At 34.8% G+C, this 22,622-nt stretch overlaps 1 protein-coding gene across 6 annotated transcripts in view; it reads left to right on the top strand.

The window, feature by feature from the left end:
• LRP6 (LDL receptor related protein 6) overlaps positions 1-22,622 on the top strand; it is a 172,720-nt gene that overhangs the window by 56,629 nt on the left and 93,469 nt on the right. For 4 of the 6 annotated variants that reach the window (XM_026502407.4, XM_044385229.3, XM_044385230.3 and 1 more), the window contains one exon: positions 6,649-6,846. In XM_026502407.4, coding sequence (XP_026358192.2) covers positions 6,649-6,846 — 198 coding nt within the window. Of the gene's footprint in view, positions 1-331; positions 380-6,242; positions 6,344-6,648; positions 6,847-22,622 lie in introns of those variants that run through there. The other 2 variants (XM_057303242.1, XM_044385226.3) reach the window with 2 other exon arrangements.

Here is a 22,622-nt window from a genome sequence, read left to right as displayed (position 1 = left end):
TATTATGTATAAACCAGTTTTAAATTTAGGGAAATATTGTTACAGTAAAGCTTGATAAGTATTGCTGTAGAAATCTGTACAGTGGGGGAACAAAGGAGAGAGTATTCAGTTTTATTTGGGGGGCTATTTCAGGTTGGCATTTTCTAGCTGAGCAGTTGTTTTCCAGGGAGACAAGGTATGGAAATGGGTAATAGCTTTTAGTCAGTAGCAACACTGTGTGCCAGACTCTCATGCCATTGCACATTCAAGGAATAGCAAACAGCGTGTAACTTGAGCATAGCAGAAGAATAGTGATATTCATTAAAATAAAATTCTGCCTTTATTTTTTAAGGATATGCTCTCTGTAATAATACACACATACAGAATGGCCCAAGAGCAGGTGAGTGCAGACCATTATTAAGCATTTGAATGCTGACTGTAAATACACTTGCCATTATATAAAATGGTTTAGGATAGGTGATACAACAATAAATAAAAAAGGACCTGGAATAAAGAGGGGTGGGGAATGTGTAAATAGTCCTAATATTGTATTATTTGAAATGTACAGAGGAGAGTGTGCTTGAGGGAGTCATGAAATGCTTCACTAAGATGTGACATTTGACTCTCTGAAGAATCAGGATATTTATGAGAGTATAGAAGGAGGAGAGAGGCATTCCAGCCAGTTAATATAGCATCATTATTATATTTAGAGGAACTAAAATGCATCACCTATGATTTCTTCAGAAAGAGGATTGTAGATAACAGCAATTTGGGAAAATGCATAGTTTGGAGATATTGGGGGTTCCAGACCACAGCAATAAAGTGAATATTACAATGAAGTCAGTCAAGTGAGTTTTTTGGTTTCCGAATGCATACAAAGTTATATTTATACTATCTTGTAGTCTATCAAGTGTGCAGTAGCATTATGTCTAAACTAACCATATATATACCTTAATTAAAAAATACTTTATTGCTAAAAAATGCTAATCATCATTTGAAGTTTGAGCCAGTCATAATCACTGATCACAGATCACCATAACATATAATAATGATGGGAAGTTGAAATATTGGGAGAATTACTAAAATGTGACACAGAGACATGAAGTGAGCAGATGCTGTTGGAAGAAGGTTACAGTAGACTTTATTGATGTGGTGTTGTCACAAATGTTCGTTTTGTAAAAAACATGGTACCCGCAAAATGTAATCTAACAAGGTATGCCTATTCTATAGCTAGCATTTTCTTCGATAATAGTAGGGAATTAAATTGATTTAGTATGTTATTTGTTCCCAGGTTTATAAGCTTTATCTTCTAGTAGTGGTATACCAGTGTTATTTCTGAATTAAATATTCTTTGTGTTATATCCACCAACTTTTAAAAATTAGTCACCTTGACTGGGCATTTAAGGATCATTCTTAGCAATCTAATTTTCTCTGGGATAACCATTTTATACAGGTAGAATTCCGTTAGGATAGATTTTGTCACAGCAAAACCATCTCCATGTTTTTTCTTGTTCCTCAGTAGTAGAATGTTTTTCATATGATTACTGTACATTTTCTTTAAAAACAAATCCTCTAAAATGAATGCTTTCACTATCTTATTAATCATCACTTATTATTAAAATATAGCAACACAAATAATCAAGTAGAGGGGAAGCATGGAATTAACTTCTTCACAGTTCTTTTTTTCTTTTTAGTTCTATCAGGAAACATAGCCTTGAAATCTCCAACCTCCTCTTCACTTAAAACCCCAATTTACTAACCAAAGTAAGATGGAACTGGCTCAGGGATCAGGAAGAGGAAGGATGTATGAATTTCGCATGATACCTTTTCTTTTTCACTCTAATAAGTCAGAATTTTGTTTCCACTGGTTGTAAAATTTCACCACATTATCTGTCCCATTATATTCCTAATGACTCTTACACTTTGGGGCTAGTTTGGTTTCATATTCAGCTTTTTATTCCAGTTTCTTTTGCCCTGTTACTGTAGTCCAACTTTTTTTTTTACTATTAACATCCTTTTAATTTTATTTACCTTTTCTGTCCTACTTTCCTTTAAATTTTACACTAGTTTTTCTTTTACTCTATTGACTGGTTCTTTGGATATATAAGGAAAAACAATGAGGTGAAGATGCTCATTTCATCCTTATCTGAAGTCATCCTGTTGCCTCCTAAACTCTGTCTGTATTCCGTATTTTGTTGAATGACACCAATACGGACTCATTCACATTTGCCAACTCTTGAAAGCCATCCTACTCTCTCTCGTTTATCTTTCTGCTCCCACATTGATCCATCTTTCGACTTTTGTCTTCATTAGTTCTTATTTGGAATATTTCAGAAGTTTTGTACTTTAATTTTCTTTCTGTAATTTCTTCCCTGTCTAGTCAGTACCTCATTGTTATCACCAGTGATTAAAAGGATAATCTTACCACTTTACTTTGTTGCTTACAGTCTGAAGTACCTTCTCACCATCTGTAGGTTATACAGTTCAGGTTTCTTTGTACAGCAGAATAGGTCCCTTCTGTGGGACTTCTTTTTTTTTTTTGCCAGGTGTCCTGCACTGTAAATACACTATATGCTGCAGCTCTGCTGATCTTCTTGCTGGTTCTTGAACATACCATGACTTCTGATGTCTTTTGCATATGCTGTGTCTTCTTCCTGTAATGCTGTTTCTCATTTTGGCAACTGCCTAAATAAAAGTATTGTTCTTCTGGTCAGCTTTATTGACAACTCTTAGCATTTACTGGCTTGGTTGGGTATCACTTCCTTGTACTCTCATAGCACCCTGTTCATACCTCTCATGCTACATTTCTCACTCCTTGCCTAGATGCAGTTTTCATAGGGGCAGTTGTTTTGCCTTGCTTATTTTTGTATTATGTCAAGGATGATGCTTAGCTCCTAATAGGTACTTAGTACATTTTTAAAAATTGAATAATATCTTGGCAATTTATAAAACACTTCTGTGTTTTTCTACTTCCTGTGACTCATTCCCTTTCTATATTAAATTTGTAATGAGTTTTTAATTTAAATGTTAATCAAGTAACATAGAAATTTTAGTATTTATAGAAAATTATTATTTTGCATTTTAAATATTTGAACAAATGAAAATATCTGCAAGATTTGCTTAAAAATTCTAAACTATTCTCAGATTCTCATCTTGACAAATGTCTGTTTCCCTCTTTGTATTTGAAGCCTTTATCCTTGAAATAACATGACCTGATATATTTTTTACTGTTAAATAATGTGAGAGTTATCTATTAGCTTTGATAAGCAGCAGCATGTAAATAATTTTATTACTAAAATTCTTGTTGAGCTAATTAATTTGTTAACTTTTAATTTCACTGTAAACTAGACACCGAATTCTTACTTATAAGTTTAATGCTTACTTAGGTTAATGGCAATTGTTGAGACCTACCTAAATTATATTATACAGTATAGACAACACCACTTATTGCTGTATCTATCTTGATAGTGTGCAAATTGCTTATGTTCAGTCCATGTGAGTTCTTCATAATTTATATACAAAGTATATAATAAAAAGTGATATATATAATGATATATATAGTGATATATATAATGATAAGTGATAAGTACTATAGCACAGTGAAACCTAGGAGGGAGTAACTCTGGGCAAGCTAGGAAAGGCTTCTACAGAAAAGGAGATACTTTTGAATTAGCTTTTAAAAATCATCTCGTTTCTTATTTGTGTTTTAGGCAACTTTATTGAGATATAATTTATTTGCAGAAATATGCATGTTTTTATATTTATAGTTTGGTGTTTTGATGAATATATGTATCTACCATTACTCCCCCCCAAATTTTCCATCACCTCACTCCAGAAAGCTGTCCTAGCCCCTTTCAAGTCAACTTCTGTTTCTATCCTTGTAACTACTGATCTGATTTCTGTCACTATAAATTAGTTTTGCTGAATCTAGAACTTCATATAATAGAGTCACGAAGTAGGTACTCTTTTGAGTCTGGCTTCTTTTGTTCAGCCTAATTTAAAAATTGATCCTTGTTGAATGTCAGAATAGTTACTTTTTTTGTATTGCTAAATACTATTCCATTGTATAAATATACCAGAGTTTGTATATCATCCTATTAATGGATATTTGTGCTGTTTCTAATTTTTAGCTGTTACAAATAAAGTTTCTGTGAATTTGCATGTATAGTTGTTGAGTGGATATGTTTTTATTTCTCTTGGATAAAATACCTAAAAGTGAAATTGCTGATTCTTAGAGTTAGATGTACATTTAACTTTATAAGACACTGCCAAACTGTTTTCCAAAGGGTTAAACTAGTGGTGTATAGAGTTCCAGTTGCTCAATTGTCACCAACACTTAGTATTGTTAGTCTTTTAAATGTCAGCCATTTTAGTGAGTGTGGAATTGGTTGTTACTAGGGTTTTGTTTATTTTTTATTTTTTGTTACTATAGTTTTAATTTGCATTTCCTTGTGATATGTGCCAATTGGCTATTCATGTATCTTCTTTTGTGAAGTAGCTAGTAAAATCTTTTGTCCATTAAAAAAAATTAAAGTAAAATTTACCTACATTACATTTACACTTTTTGGACCAGTGTTGCTTGGGATAATAGCCCTCTCTGATTGTTTGCCATGGAGAGCTTATTTTTGACAACATTCCTGGGCATAGATTTTTCCATTACTTCAGATTAAGTCAGCATCCTCTTACAGGGCCAGGTAGCTGCCAATCTTTAGGGTCTGCTATGTCTGCTCAGGGTAGAACTTTTGTGCCGTAAACCTAGCAGCATGGATGGTGGTGCAAGTAATATAGCTGAACTATCACATTTCCTCCTGAGAGTTAGTTCATTTTCTTGAGTAAATGCTTCTCATTTGTTGTTTATCCTTTGATCACTTTTCAGAGACTTTAATTATTTTTGACCATCTTTTCCTGTTTTTTCTTTGGTTTTAAAGGAGAGCCTCTGTGTATTCTTTTTAGTTTTCCTCTACTCTTTTTCTATACTGTAGCCAGTCTCTTCCTCCTTAACTGCCCGACTCCCCCAAACCTCACAAAGCCAGTCATTTCACCTCCAATCTTAAAAGTCTTCAAGTGTCTTTATGTTGCTCTGAGAATAAAAACCAAAAATTTTTAACATGGTCTAAAATTGTCTGGCTTGCTTTTTTTATATAGTTTTATCTTGCATAAATCTAACCTTTCCCCTGCTCCTTATTCTGGACAATATCCAATCATTATCCTCATTTTAGGGAACACTTTGCCTTCTATTCCTTATTATTCAAGGCTCTGACCTGAGGCATAAGAATTGACTTTGGAATCTGGGGGATGTAGGTTTGAATTTCTGTTCCTCATTTATTAGCTCTGTGACTTTGAGCAATATACTAACTTTTCTGAGTTGTTCCATCTGAAATATGGTGATAGACAAATAATATTTCATAACACTGCTTAAGGGAGATAATGTATGTAAAACCATTAGCACAATGCCTGTGTCTAGGAAGAATGTTATTCCCTACCTGATATTCTCTTCCCATGATTTCATTGAGTAAGCAGTTTATATGAAATATCTATTTGTACAAGTGGAATTATTTTAGTATTACCATTTCACCAACTTTTTGAGTAAAATTTATACTTGAAATCCAATTGTGTATGAACACATTTATTGAGTACATCATATCTATTCATAGCATCCTCATTACCTTTAAAAAATAGGTCTTTAGGAGTGCTTAGTTGGTTAAGCATCCAACTCCCCATCTCTGCTCAGGTCTTGATCTCACAGTTGTGAGTTCGAGCCCTGTATTAGGATCCACACTGGGCATGGAGCCTACTCCATGAAATATGACACACTAAGCGTTTTACCTTTAACAAGGAAAATTTTGTTTTTACCTCTGGAATGAGACTATTAATAATAGACTTCCATTTTTTTTATTTTGAAAAAAAATTTAAACTTGTAGAATAGAAGCAAAAATGGTACAATGAAGTCCTGTATATCCTAACTACAGTACAATGATCATATTTAGGAAATTAACATTAGTACATAGCTGATATATATTTTGACAGTCCCTCAGATTTTGCCAGGTTTCCCAATAATGCCTTCATAGCATTTCCCTCAACTGATCAGTCCAGAATCATGCGCTTTACAGTTGCCATGTCTCTTTATTCCCCTCTAATCTAGGTTGTTTCTTGGCCATCCTTTGACTTTTGTGAAATTAATATTTTCAAAGACCAGTTGTTTTCTAGAATGTTTCTCAATTTGTTTTTCTCCCTTTCCTCATTTTTGGCAGGAATACTATGTAAGAGAATCTGCATGAAAGATGGTTTGTCCTTTCCAGTGCATCACATACATGATACCAGTCCCTTTCTCATTGATAATGTTAACTTAGATGATGTGCTTAAGGTAGTGTTCACCAAGTTCATTTTCTCTAAAGTTACCATTTTCCCGATACATTGAGACCGTGTAAATACTTGCTTTTTCTCAGGAAACTTTGATCACATAGTTTTTTGCATGCTTGATGATGCTTGCCTAAATCAGTTATTACCACGGTGGTGACAAAAAGGTAGATTATTAAAATTTTGATAATTTCTAAGGGTTTCAGTTTTAGTATTCCTGAGAGAGCTTTCTTTGTTTAATAGTGTTAATTATAAAATACTTGGCTCTTAACCTGCTTATATCATGGGTTTATTTGTTTATATGGTTTTTAGGTTCATGTACTGGACAGACTGGGGAGAAGTACCAAAGATAGAACGTGCTGGAATGGATGGTTCAAGTCGATTCATTATAATAAACACTGAAATTTACTGGCCAAATGGACTGACTTTGGATTATGAGGAACAGAAGCTTTATTGGGCAGATGCAAAACTCAATTTCATCCACAAATCAAATCTGGATGGAACAAATCGGTAAGATGGCCTCATAAATTTAATTTTAAATTTTAAGTAAACATCATGGTGTTTTGATATCTTTATCAAATTATAAAGCCTAACTTTATTAAGAAATTAATGTATTTTTGGCTGAGTGTCAAAGAGGAAGAAGAGTAGACTTTTAGTTTGGTCTTAAAAAAAGGTGACTACATTTTCATCTATCTTGGTAGGATTTAGAATTTACAGACATATTTGCTTTTTCTTTACTCTGAGATAATTTAGTTCTTTAGTGATTCTTAAACAGGGATAATATTTCTACTCTCTCCCAGAGTGTGGGAAATTTTGGTTAATGAGGAGTGGGAGTGCTGCTGGCATTTTAGTTTTAGTTTATGGGGCGCCAGAGATGGTAAACATCCTACAGTGTGCTAGACACCCAGCACAACAGTCATCCTACTCAGAATTATCTGTTGAGCCCCCAAGTGCTGCTCAGGGAAGCTCATTTGATACATCTCTAGACTAGGAGAGGGCCAGATAGTAAATATTTTAGGCTTTGTGGGTCATATGATCTCTGTTGCAACTACTTACCTCTGCTGTTGTGGTGTGAAAGCAGCTGCAGATAAAACATAAGGGAATGGGCACAGCTGTATTTTAGTAAAACTTTATTTACAAAGCATATGATAAGTCAGTGGGCCGTAGTTTGCCGACCCCAGGACTAGGAAAAATCCGAATGCATGCCTGCACACTAATATTCAAGGAAGACAGAATTATAATACATAAACATGGAATTTCTAGTCAGATCATGTTCAGAATTTTAAGGGTACTATCTATGTTCTTGCGTTTGAATGATTATTTTGGTTTCTAGTGGTCTCATTCTAAAGGTCTCAGCAGAAACAGAGTCTTAGGTAGTTGAAGAAATTTTTTCCAAGTGTAAACATTTGTGAGTTGTCTGAACTATGAATTAGGAAGCATTTAGAAGTATTGAAAATCATGAAAGATTTAAAGAATTTATTAAATAAAGTTTTTGTAATTATGGAGTTGTAATTTTTTTTGCTTTGTTTTAAAAAAGAATGAAAAGACAACAAGATGGTTTAAAAATAAATAAAAATAAGTCAAGAGAAATAATAAGTATATGATGAATATAAAACCATAATTGCTTTGTTTGAACTTCAAATTTGGCTTTAAGAGGGATGGTAAGAAGGAAATCTGGCCATGTCATTGTTTTTTTGACTTCCTCAGAATACTCACACAAAATCTAATGAAACTAGATAGCAAATCCAAAAATATACCATAAAACTAACTTCAGGCATCCAGAAATAAAAGCAGGTAAGAGCAGACCACTAACAGCTTACAAGACCTCCATAGTATTAGTATGTTTGTACAAGAGTAAGCAGAGAGATTTGAGTGGGGCGTTTCATAGAACTTAAAAGCAGGAGACCTCCAAAATAGCCTCAACTATTTACTAGACAATGTGGTGGACTATATTAAGAGCAGCAGCTGAAATGAGGTGGGGGGGGGGGTTGCCCACTCCAGTATCAGCCAAGTACAGTGTGTTCATGGTAAAGACAGGATAGAGCAATTTGGCTCCAAAGAATTCTTGAAATGGAGCTGCGAGAGATCTCTACCAGCACAGGGTACTGCACTGAATGGAAACAAAATTGAATACAATAGCAGCATCAAAATTGAGCAGTACAGGGAAAATTAGAGGATCAAAAGAGGAAGAAAAGAGAAGGTTCAGATAAGGATAGGCAGAGAAACAGCTGGGAGATCTCAGAAAGGAAGCTGCCATATTGTTTAACATGACATGAGAACAACAGAAGAGTGAATTCTGTAAAGTTAGAAAAACTACCTTGACACCACCTTCTTCCAAGAATTCAGGAAAACTAATTATCCATAAACATGAGACATACAGCAGTATCAAGGTAAAAATCCCATTTTTAAGGTTATTATGAAGAACATCGTATATTTGTAACAGTATTTTAAGCTAATAACAACTTTGAATGCATCTTAAGCTTTATAGTTTTTACTCTCCCTCCCACATTTAATGTTTCTGGTGTCACAGTTTACATGTTTTATCTTGTTTATCTATTAACACATTATAGTTATTTTTACTGTAATTTTTTATCCTTCCTACTAGATTTGTAAGTCATCTACCCACCAGTATTACAAAATTAGAGTATTCTGAATTTAACCATATATTTACTTTTTACCAGTAAGATTTATACATTGATGTTTTCTTGTTAGTAATTAGCACTCTTTTGTTTCAGCTTGGAGAAGTCCCCTTAACAATTCTTGTAAGGCAGATCTAGTAGTGATTAATTCCTTCAGCTTTCTCTTGTCTTGAAAATTCTTTATTTCTCTTTCCATTCAGACAGCTTTGCTGGGTAGAGTATTCTTGATTGGCAGTTGCCACCCTCCCACCTTGGCACATTGAATATATTTTGCCACTCACTTCTTCTGGCCTCCAGAGTTTGTCTGAAAAATATGCTGATGGTCTTACGGGGATTCCGTTGTATGAAACAAGTTCTATTTCTCCTTTTGCTTTTAAGATACTCTTCTTGTCTTTAACTTCTGATATTTCAATTATAATGTGTTGGTATAGGTTTTTTGGGGAGTCATCTTATTTGAAAGTTTATGGGCTATATCTGGATGTCTATTCCTTTCCCCAGGTTAGGGCAGTTTTGGGACATATTCTTTCAATAAACTTTCAGCCGCTTTTGCTTTATCCTCTCCTGGGACCCTCATCATGCGAGTGGTGGTCCACTTGATGGTCTCCTAAAGTCCCTTAAGCTGTCTTCATTTTTATTCTTTTTTCTTTCTGCTTCTTTGGATGATTTCTGTTGCCCAGTCTTTGAATTTGCTGATACTTTCTACCACTTGATTTAGTCTGTTAAACCTCTGTATTGACTTTTTCAGTTCGATTATTATGTTCTTTCGCTCTCTGATTTTTTTGGTGCTTTCCTATATTTTCTGTCTCTTTGTTAAAATTCTGACTTTGTTCATGCATTGTTCTGCTCACCTTGGTGAGCATCTTTATGGCTTTATTTTGAACTCTATCAAGTAAATCATGTATCTTTGTTTCATTAAGGTCTGTTTCTGGAGTTTTATCTTGCTCTTTGTTTGGAACATGTTGTTTTGTTTCTTCATTTTTCTTGACTCTCTGTGTTGGCTTCTACACATTAGATAAAAAAGGTCCTTTCCCAGTCTTGTTTTAATGGTATTTTGTAGGAGATGAACCTTATCAACAAGCTTGTCCTGAGTTCTTGGTTGTCTCTCAAACTTTTATGATGCCTAAACTACATTCTTTATTCTTAGTGACTCCCAGTTGTTGAGGGTGTGCCAAGATTTGTCAAGTGTTCCAAAGGGGCAGATCACAGCACCTAGATGTAGGTTGATTGGAGCTGGATCCCCTACACAGTAGCTGGGAGGTATATAGTTAGGGGCCTTCCAGGTAGAGATTTGGAGATGGACATTTTTGCCTCCACCCTCTGCACTGGACCCAGATATACAGCCACTGAAAGGTTGCTATTTTACCTGTTTTTAAGAACTACTTCATTGCTACAGTCCTGTGTGAATTATGAATGCAAGCCCCATTGGCTTTCAGAGACAGGCGATCCAGGGGCCCTTCCTTTGGGTGGCATTAGTAAAAGCTGGGGCATCAGATATGTGTATAAGTTGATTGTGTGGAGATACTGGAGATTTGGATTGGGCTAGAGAGAAAAGACGGAGGTGGTGGCTGCAGACTTCCCTGGTCTCTTGGGAGGATTGCTGTCAGACCTTGATGTCTGCTAAATTAGAAGCCTGACCTCAGGATTCTTTCAGGGGAAATAGATTTACTACAGGGAAATACTGGGACATGGGTGTTTCTGACATTTTCCTCTGCACTGAACCCTGCTGGGATCAATGTCTTACGTAAGCCTCCTGGTAATAACCAAAAGTAAAAATCTGTATATATAGAAAAGATTAATAGGAATCTAAGCATACTACTACAGAAATTCAAATCACAAAGTAAGAGAGCAAGAGAAGGAACAAATGTAATGTAAAACATCCAGAAAACAATGAACTAAATGGCAATATTAAGTCTATACCTATCAATAACTACTTTATGTAGAAATGGACTAAGTTCTTTAATGAAAACATGTTGAGTGGCTGAATGGATAAAAACACAAGACCCACTATATTCTGTCTGCCTATAAGATACTCACTTTAGCTTTAAGAGAACACACATTCTGAAAGTGAAGAGATGAAAAGATATATTACATGTGAATGGAAACCAAAAGGAAGCAAGGGGTAGCTATACTGATATCACACAGAATAAGCTTTAAGCCACAGACTGTAACAAGTAACAAAGAAAGTTTATTATATAATGATAATGGGGATAGTTCAGTTAGAGGATATAACTTTGTAAATATTCATACACTCAACATCATAGTGCCTAAATAACGTAAAGCCAATATTAACAGATTTGAAGAGAGAAATAGAAAGCAATGCAACAATAGTAGGGGGCTTCATTATCCCACTTTAAACAATAAATAGATCACCTAGGCAGAAAATCAATTTGGAAACATTGGCTTTAAATTACCTGCTAAGCCAGGTGGACTTAAGAGACATTTAAAAACACTCCATCCAATAGTACCAGAATACACATTTTTCTCAAGTGCATATGAAACATTCTCCAACATAGGTCATATGTTAGTCCACAGACAAGTCTTGATAAATTTAAGAAGGTTGAAATCATATCAGGCATTTTTTCTGACCACAGTGGTATGAAGGTAGAAATCAGTTATAAGAAGAAAAGTGGAAAATTATCACTTTGTACGTGTGACTGTTAGAATGGCTGTTATGAAAAAGACAAGATATAAGCGTTGGCAAGAATGTAGAGAAAAGGGAACTCTTGTGCCCTGTTGGTGGGAATGTAAACTAGCACAGCCACTGTGGAAAAGAGTATGGAGGTTCCTCAAAAAAAAAAAAAAACAACCCCCCCCCCCCAAACAACAAAAAAAAACCTACCATGTGATCTGGCGATTCCACTTCTGGATATTTGAAGAAAACAGAAACATTAACTTAAAAATATATGTGCGCCCGCATATTCTTCGTAGCATTATTTATAATAGCCAAGATATGGAAACAACAAGTGTCCTTTGATGGATGAATGGATGAAGAAAATGTGGTGAATTCCAAAAAAGTATATTATTCAGTTATAAGAAAGAATGAAATCTTACCATCTGAAAGAACATGGAGAGACCTTGAGGGCATAATGCTAAGTGAAAGAAGTTAGAGAAAGATAAATACTGAACTCACTTATATGTAGAATCTTAAAAAGAAAAAAAACAAAAACAAAAAAACCCAAAAAAACCCACAAAGCCACCAAGCTCATAGATACTGAGAACAGATTGGTTGTTGCCAGAGGCAGGGAGTGGGGCATGGTCAAAGGATGGATGAAAGGAGTCAAAAGAAAAAGGTACAAACTTTAATTATAAAATAAATAAGTCAGGGGGATGTAATGTATAACATGGCAACTATAGTTAATAATACTATATTACATACTTGAAAGTTATTAAGAGTAAATGTTAAATGTTCTCCTTATAAGAAAAAATTCTATGTATGTGATGTATGCTAACTAGACTTATGATAGTGATCATTCTGAAATACATACAAATATCAAATGCTTATATTGTACACCTGAAACTAATATACTGTATGTTATTCCTTAATTAAAAAAAAAGAAAATTGGAAAATTTACACATATATGGTGATTAAACAAGTTCTTCCTGAGCAATATGTGGGTCAAGGAAGAAATCTAAAGGGAAATAAATATCTGAGACAAATGAAAATGGAATTGCAATATTCCAAAACTTATAGGATACAAAAAAAGCAGTTCTAAGAGGGAAGTTCAAGCAATAAATGCCTATATTAAGAAACAAAAGATCTCAAACAACCTACATTTATACCTCAAAGAACTAGATAAAGAAGAAGAAACTAAGCCCAGAGTTGCCAGAAGGAAGGAAAAACCAGAGTCAGAGTGGAAATTCATGAAATAGAGCCTAGTAAAGGCAATAGAAAAGATCTGTCTGATCAAGAGCTCTTTTTGAAGAGAGGAACAAAATAGACAAAGCTTTAGCTAGACTTAACAAGAAAAAAGAAGACTGAAATAAAATCAGAAATGAAAGAGAAGACATTACAGCTGATACCACACAAATACAAAGGATCAGAAGACACTACTATGAACAAGTACACACCAACAAATTGAATAACCTAGAAGAAATGGATAAATTCCTAGAAACATACAGCCTATCAAGACTAAATCATGAAGAAATAGAAAATCTGAATGGACCAATTACTTGTAAGGAGATTGAATTAGTAATCAAAAACCTTCAACAAACAAAAGTCTAGGACCAGACTGGTTCACTGGTGAACTCTGTACCAAACACTTGAAGAAGAATTAATACCAATCTTTCTTAAGATCTTACACAAAGTAGAAGAGGGGGGATCTCTTACTCATTATTATATTACCCTGATAGCAAAACCAGACAAGGAACCTATAAAAAAGAAAAATTACAGGCCAGAGTTCCTAATGAATACGGATGCATAAATCCTTAACAAAAATGCTAGCAAACCAAATGCAGCAGTGCATTAAAAGGATCGTATACCATGATCAAGTGGGATATATTCCATTGACAAAATTCAGTATTCATTCATGGTAAAAGTCTCAACAAAATGAATATAAAGGGAACATACCTTAACATAATAAAAGCTATATATGACAAACTCATATCTAATACTATACTCAAAAATGAAAAGCTGAAAGCTTTTTTTCCCAAAGATCCAAACAAGATAAGGATACTCACTCTTGCTATATTCAGTGTAGTGCTGACGGTTCTAGCCCGTGCACTTAGGCAAGAAAAAGAAATAAATAGCATCCATAAATGAAAGGATTAAGTAAAACTGTATTTGCAGTTATATGTTATGTTATATGATGTTATATATAGATAATCATAAAACCACCACAAAACTATTAGAATTAATAAATTCAGTAGAAGTACAGGATACAAAGTCAATATACAAAAATCAATTGCATTTCTATACACTAGTAACAAACTACCAGAAAGAGAAACTAAGAAAACAATTGTATTTACTATAGCATCAAAAAATATATGTATCTAGCACACAGTAATAGATTTAACCAAGGAAGTGAAAGACTTGTTCCCTGAATACTATAAGGCACTGATGAAAGAAATTTGAAGACACAAATAGATAGAAAGATAATCCCTGCTCATGGGTTGGAAGATTTAATTTGTTAAAATCTCTGTAGTATCCGAAGCCACCTACAGATTAAGTACAGTTCTTATCAAATTCCAGTGAAGTTTTTCACAGAAATAGAATAAACAATCCTAAAATTTGTATGGAACCACAAAAGCTCCCTAATAGCCAATGCCATTTTGAGAATGAGGAGCACAGCTCAGACGCATCATGCTCCCTAATTTCAAACTACATGACAAAGCTACAGTAATGAAAACAGTATGGTATTGGCATAAAAACAGACACATAGATCAGTGGGACAGATTAGAGAGCCCAGAAATAAACCAGTACATATATGAACAATTAATTTCTGACAGAGGAGCCTAGAATGTACAATAATGAAAGGATAGTCTCTTCCATAAATGATGTTGGCAAAATTGGGCAGATGCACAAAAGAATAAAACTGGACCTGTATCTTATACCATACAAAAAAGCCATCTCAGAATGGGTTAAAGACTTACGTTTAAAACCTGAAACCATAAAACTCCTAGAAGAAAATATGGGGTAAGTTCCTTGACACCATTATTGGTGGTGATTTTTTGGATTTGTCAACAAAAGCAAGGCAATAAAAGCAAAAATAAACAAGTAGGACTACATCAAACTAAAAAGCTGCACAGTAAAGGAAACCATCAACGAAATGAAAAGGCAGCATGTAGAATGGGATAAAATATTTTGTCAATTATATGTTTGAATAAGTTGCTAATATCCACAATATATGAAGAACTCATACAGCCTGATAGTAAAAAATCTCATTAAAAAATGGGCAGAGGAACTTAGTTTAATTTTTCCAAGGAGGATTTGCACTTGGCTGCCAGCTACAGGAAAAGGTGCTGAACATGACTAATAAACAGAGAAATGCAAATTAAAACCACAGCGACTGATATTGATGGGATTATATATAGGTGCAGCCTGCTTGGAAAACAGTGTGGAGGCTCAAAAAATGAAAAATATTACTTACTACCATGTGATCCAGTAATTCCACTTTGGGGTGTATATCCAAAGAAAATCAAAATAAGATCTTGAGATATCTGCACTTCCACGTTCATAGCAGCGTTATTTATAATACCCAGTACATGGAAACATTCACGTCAGTGGATGAATAGGTAAAGAAGATGTGGTATGTATATATTTAATGCAATATCATTTAGCCATGAGAAGGAAGGACATCCTGCTGTTTGTGATAACATGGGTGGACCTTGAGGACGTTAGCTTTAGTGAAACGAGCCAGATAAAGACAAATACTACATGGTATCAGATATATGTGGAATCTTTTTTTTTTTTTTTTTAAAGTTAAACTCATAAAAACAGAAGAAAAGTGGTTGCCAGGGGTTGAGGGGGTGGAGTAAATAGGAAGAGGTTTTGTAAAAGTATATAAACTTTAAAATGTAAAATGAATAAGGTCTGAGGTTTTAATACATAATGTTGTACTTATGGTTGATAACACTGTAATATATAATTGGAAATTTGCTAAGAGAATAGAACTTAAATATTTCCCCCTCCCCAAAAAAAGAAAAACCAAAAATGTGTGAGATATGATTAACTAGGTGGGATCCTTTTACAATTTATATGTGTGTTATATCATCATTATGTACACTTTAAATATCTTTCAGTTTTATGTCAGTTATACCTCAATAAAGCTAAAGAAAAAAATTATTATAAAGAAAAAGAATGAGGAATAGACTATTGTCCTTACATAGAAAACTTCCCAGAAGGATATGCCCACAGAACATACCAAACCTCCATTTAAAAATGCACTATCAGTAATTTAGACAGCAATATCCCATGTCAGAGACCAAAATAAATTAAAATTAGCAAGTTCAGAAATGAGGGATGCTTGGGTGACCTAGTCAGTTGAGCATCCGAGTCTTGATCTCAGCTCAGGTCTTGATCTCACAGTCGTGAGTTCAAGCCCCACATTCGAGCCTCCACCCTGGGCATGGAGCCTACTTAAAAAAAAAAAGTTCAGAAATGAGACGACAGAACTAAGAATTAGAAATAAAAGAAGAAAAATTATTTGAGAAAAGATAGGTAAACTGAAAGGGACATAAGAGTGAATAAACAAAGATCTTTAAGAGTTGAAAAGGAAGAAAAATTTAAAGACCAAAATGAAACGTAAAAATGTAAAAAGGGTGGGAGAGGAAGTGACTAATATTGAAGATAGTCAAAGAAGAAACAACACAGATAAAAGACCCTTTTAGGAAGATATCCAAAGCAAGGGATTAGAATACATAAGAAAAACTATAATTCAGGGAAATTTACTTAAAACAAGATTTGAAAGTTCAGTTTGAAAGAAAACACTATGGGGGCACCTGGGTGGCTCAGTTGATTAAGCACCTGACTCTTGATTTCGGTTCAGGTCATAATCTCAGGGTTGTGGGATCAAGCCCCGCGGTGGGCCCTGTGCTCAGTGAGGTGTCCACTTGAGATTTTCTCTCTCCCTCTCCCTTCGCTCCTCTCCCTGCTTGTGTGTGCTATCTCTCTCTCTCTCAAATAAATAAGTAAATCTTAAAAACAAAGAAAGAAAGAAAACACTATGTACCTGAGAATAATAGTCAAACAAAACCAAGATATATTCTAGTAAAATTATTCTGTAGAGAAAAAAAGTACTGTCTTGGCCTCTAAAATAAATTACTTAAAAGGAAAAGAAAATTGAATTAGCATCAGACTTTCCCCCAGTTTCACTTCATGTCAGAATTAAATGGAGTAGTATTTTCAAGATACTCAAGAGTTTAAGAAAATGTGAGGCAGGTTTGTTTGTTTTTTTAAATACATTGTAACTGATTCTCTCCTGTAAAGCCACAAACTATTACCGACATGCAAGAAGTCAAGAAATACTATTTCCCTGAGTCATTCCTGAAAATGTGCTAGTGTCTGAGCTTTAGATGACCAAAATGATGAATGAGATATCAAAAAAGGTTTGATGAAGAACATTAAATATATAATTACTTGTATGAAAACTAAAGGAGGATTCAAATTGAGAGGGTATAGTATGTAACAGTTATTTTTAGAGAAGGTAAAGTACCACTGGAGGGAGAGTAGAGAATACTATATACAAAATTTTTGTAAAACTCTTCATAGTAACTACATTGGTGTATTGATATTAATACTCATTCTGAGGTTGTGTTTTTTTGTTTTTTGGGTTTTTTTTGTTTGTTTTTTTGGAGACTGTTTAATGTTGGATTAAGTAAGTGAGTAATCATTGGGTGTATTCTTTTGCCCTTGCATATGCAGGATTTTCGGTGTAGAAGTTAAGTAAGGAAAACTGATAATTCTGAGTTTTAATTGGAAGTACTGGCATGAACTCATTAGGTATTTTATGTTATACAGATAAATACACACAAATATGTTTTGTTTATTTCCTAACTGTGACTACTGAAGAGGAATAAGGGGAATAAAAGCACCCACTTTATAGTCTTGGAAAACGTTCCACCTTACAAGAAATCATACCTTTCAGATGAAATTGTTGATTCTGTGTCTGTGGCAAGAAATGTACAAGATGAGCTGGAACATATGTCCTACCAGATAGCAAAGAATCTGTTACAGACTCTAGGGTCATGCTAGTAAGCCTGGAGAAATAACTTGAGAAGCCTCTCTCAGGTCAAAAATGGAAAGAAACTCATCAAGTATGTTTAAATCCTTGAGTTCATAATGATATTGTAGAAGGGAAGTGGTCAGTTTGAGAGGATGATAGGGAACCAGTTCATCATTACTCCTAATGTTGGCAGTAAAGGAAAAGAAGCAATTTATTTTCCCTTTCCTACATGAATCTACCAGTAGCTAACAAAATAGTAGATATGGGAAAGCTGTTCCACTAATATATGAAAAATAAATGATATAATTAGACTATCAGCATTTTATAACTTCCAGTGAACTATTGGATCTAGGCAGTGAACGTCAATGGCTGCTCATATCACAACCAAAAAAAGAATAGACATTATTTGCCTGCTGTTGGAAGAAAAGTACAGCATCTTTCATTTTGCTGAAGGTATCAGTTCAGCATGAGTCTGATCGAACTTGGAATTCGCAGGAAAAACAGAGGACAGAGAAAATACTCAACTGCTGTATGAGTTTGCATCAGTGGATATAGACACAGAGGTCAAATATATCCACAGGTGATGGAACCTGTAGATCAAAAGAGACTGAAAAGAGGATTGAAGGGGAGGGATGAATAGGCCAAGCACAAGGTTTTTAGGGTAGTGAAAGTAATTCTGTATCGTACTATAATGATGGGTACATGTCATGCATTTGTCTAAATCTGTAGAATGGACAACATCCAAGACTGAACCCTAATGTAAACTGTGGACCTTGGGTGATTATGATGGGTCAGTATAGTTTCATCAGATGTAACAAAAGTACCACTCTGGTGGAGGATGCTGATGATGGAGAAGACTGTGCATGTATGGAAGTAGGAGGTATATGGAAAATTTTCAGTACATTCCCTTCAATTTTGCTGCGAACCTAAAGCTGCTCTAAAAAAAAATTAAGTCTTGAGACTGAACAGACATAGGAAACAAAAAACAATAGGTGGTCAAGACTAAACTTCTCTGTGGATGTGCACTCAGCTAATAAAACTAAAAAGTAAGGAAGTGATTACTGTAAAGTCAGAATAGTGGTTACTTTTGAGGAGAGGGAAGGGTCAAGACAGGATCCGTGAAGAGTTTTCTGAGGTGGTTAGTAAATTTCTTTGCTGATTTTGTGAAGGTTACAGGGTGTGTGGGTGAAGGTTACACTAGTTTTTTCTGTATCAGCCTTATTTTATAATAAAAAGGTAAAAATCAAGTTATCTTTAAGCTTCTCAGCAGATAGAGGAAATTAAGTTACCAGCACACATTGGGAAGGTGGAAACTTACGAGTTCTTTGCAAGAGAATGTTTTCATCAGATTAAATTTCAGAAAAAAATTTTCACATGTAGTCACTAAGGGATGTAATGTATTTAAAAAAATGCAGTTTTTGTGTGTATGTTAATTTTATATTACTTTCCCATGGTAGTCTCTGTGTCAGATTGGGGCATTATACAGTAGAGGTGGTTCTACAAATGATTGAGCTAATGTTACTCAAAATAGAAATCTTCTGGAAGTTAAGGATAGACCTTAGAGTACCCAGTAAACTCTGTATCCCTTAAGTAGTCTTTCAGTCCTCAGTGTTTTGATTTTTGCTTTTGATAAGAGCATGTAGCAGACCACAGTACCTAGTACTTATTAGGTGTTCAGTAAATGTGGATCAGATGATATTATTTATTACAGAAGAAAAGTTGTGTGCTATTTTTTTTATAAAAATGGTGCTTTTGATTAGAAATCAGCAACGCATGATCTTTTTAGCTACTCTTCCAGTGATAATGGATTTGTCCTTAAACTTCCACACTTTTCAAGTCCCTTTTGAGATGAACACCAATGCATTTGTCAAAAAGCCATACAAATACTTGAAGGATGCAGTTTGGTCTTGGAAGGAGTAAGCTAACTGATCATCAGTTGAGAACGATATCTTTAACCTTAGATCTGTTACATTCTGCAAAGATATCTCACACAAAAGTAAAAAAAGAGTCTTAACCTATTCAGTTCCTGGAAAAGCTACATAATTGTTGATTCCAAATCTGAAAAACCCACATGAACTGTACAATTTCCATGATGAACTTCAAAGATTCATTACTGCCCCTCTTCCCTTTAAAGAAAATAAACAACAAGAATTTATCGTGTATACTTATTTATATTTGTATCTCTCCTTTCAGTCTTCATATAAGCTGTGGAATGTAGTTTTAAGTATCAGTTGCGTTTAGACACAGATAACTCAAGGCTCTCATACACATTTCCTAACATACATTAATACTCCTAAACACTGTCTCTGCAGAAGGTACATTACCTGTAAGACCGTTAATGTGCTTTGTGAGGTACAAAGTTCATAGTTCTTTCTTCTCCAGTTGCAACAATGGAAAGACTGCAATATTTATCTTTGGGAAGACTGCAATATTTAGGTTAGTTTTTTTTTTTTTTTTTTTTTACAATTTTATTTAACAGAGAGAGAGAGCACAAGCAGGGGGAGCAGCAGGCATAGGGAGAGGGAGAAACAGGCTTTTTGCTGAGCAGGGAGCCTGATGCAGGGCTTGATCCCAGGACCCTGAGCTGAAAGCAGCCACATAACCGACTGAGCCACCCAGGCGCCCCCGATATTTAGTTTTTAAGAAAAAAGTTATCGGAGGGCGCCTGGCTGGCTCATTCAATTAAGTGTCCAGCTCTTGATCTCAGCTCAGGTCTTGATCTCAGGGTCATGAGTTCAAGCCCCACATTGGACTCTGTGCTGGGCACAGAGCCTGCTTAAAAAACAAAAAATTATCAAAAACAGTTGACCCTTGAACAACACAGGTTTAAACTGCACAGGTCCACTTACGTGTGGATTTTGAAAATAAATACAGTATAATAAGTGTATTTTGTCTTCCTTGGGCTTTTCTGAGTAATGTTTTCTCTAGCTTACTTTAAGAATATAATATGTAATACATATACAAAACATTTGTAAATTGGCTCTTTATATCATCAGTAATGCTTCTGATCAACAGTAGGCTGTTGGTGTCAAGTTTTTGGGGAGTCAGAAGTTGTGTGTGGATTTTCCATTGCACTGGGGGTCAGTGCCCCTAAACCCTGCATTGTCAAGGGCCAACTGTATTGTCAAGGTGGCATTTCTCCCTAAACTGATCTATGGATTCAACATAGTCTCAACAAAAATTCCAAAGGAGTTTTTTGGTATGTGTGCGCACACATGTGCACACACTTTTTTTTTAAATGACAAATTGAATCTAAAATTTGGGAATGTCTAGAACCTATTAAAATAGTTCAGTCAATTTTATTAAGGTAAAAAAATGCATGATATTTCAACTTGATTTCAAGATTTACTGTAAAGCTAGAATAATTAAAACTATGAGCTTTTAAGTTTAAGGATAGAGACCAGTGGAACAGAGTTCAGAAACAGGTGCACATATAGTTAACTGATTTTAAAGTAGGTATCAAGGGTGAAAATATGCTTTTTTAACCTGCATTGACAGACATTGAAGAAAAATAATGAACTTTAACATCTTGAGGGAATAATAAAAGCCCTCTGTGGAAAATAATTCCTAATAACTAGGGTCAGATTTTTAAGTTAAGATTATTAAAGAACAGTTTAGTCAGTGATAGCAGCAGTAGGAAATGGGGGAATAGTTACAGGCAAGTCTAGGAGGATGGATAGGAGCCAGATCATGCGGGTCTAGTATTTTAAGATAAGGCATTTGAATTTTATCCTGAAAAGTAGTAGCAGTCATTGGATATTTTCAACTAGCAAATTGACCTGGCTAGATTTGTCTTTTAGAAATCCCAATTTGATAGTTGTATAGAAAGTGGTTTGAAGATTATTTAGAATTAGTTCACTTCCTTAAATCTTCTAGTAAATCATCATTATTCTCAGGTGAAGTACAAACTCTTCATTGTGACTTTAATGATCTAATTCCTTTATCTCATTTTAGAAAAATGTTCTCACCGTTTCCTTCCTCGCATACTAAGACCCAATCCTAATAAACTACCTGTAGCTCCCTGAAGATAAATCTATGATGACTCCTTTTTCTGCTTGGAATGGCTGGTTAGATGGAAGTGTCATTCCTTTGAAATGGATTCAGAAAAGTAGGATAGGTTCTTTTTTCTTTTCTTCTTTTCTTTTTTCTTTCTTTTTTTAATGTAGGAAGAGAATGAGGTTGAGTTCAGCTTTGGACATGTTTACAGTTGAGCTTCTTAGAGAAAACTATGGTTGTGAAGTCTGCAGAGCTTTGGATATATGAGCCTGCAGCTCAGCAGAGCAGTCTCACAAGGAGATATAGATTTATAGTCATTATGAAGTTAATGGTTATTAAAGCCATGAACTATAAACATAGGGGAATTTTGTATCAGTACCAGAGACTTAGGTAAAAATAACAAAATACCAGAAACCTTGAAGAATTTCTTCAGGGTCCAGATTGAAAGATGTCCCAATCTGAGCGGTGTGTGATCCCTTTTTGCCTGGGTTTCAGGAAACCCCTCAGACCTAGGCAGATTGACATGGTTCATTACCTACTGAGGTTGTGAAGAATTTACTAAATTTACTAAAGAATTTACTAAAGAAGCAAGTTGAAGAGATTTGCCCAAATAAATAATAATAATCACAGCTCTTCAGAGATGATGGCTGGAAGTGAGGGTGATGAGGAGGAGGAGAAGGTGGGCTAGAGTGAAAGTAGGCCTCATCTGGATTCTGTTAGCACTTCCGGGAAACATACCAGGTACTGAAGGACGCATATATTATGGTAACCATACTTGACATGATTGAGCATGTTAGGCAAAAATCAGAGGTGTAGTTAAAGCTGGCTGTGAATGAGCACAGTGGTGTCAGAGAATAAGCAAACTCAAGATATTAACAGACTTCTTGGTGCTACCAGAAACATGAAAAAAAAAATACATGAATATGCTATTATTGCTAGCCTCAAATCCTCCCCCTCCTTGCGTGATTTGATTTCCAAATTAAAGTAAAAC

Source organism: Ursus arctos, unplaced genomic scaffold (genome assembly GCF_023065955.2).
Source record: "Ursus arctos isolate Adak ecotype North America unplaced genomic scaffold, UrsArc2.0 scaffold_26, whole genome shotgun sequence".
NCBI classification, from domain to species: domain Eukaryota; kingdom Metazoa; phylum Chordata; class Mammalia; order Carnivora; family Ursidae; genus Ursus; species Ursus arctos.
The sequence above is the reverse complement of the archived record's forward strand: the minus strand, read 5'-3'. Positions and strand labels throughout refer to the sequence as shown.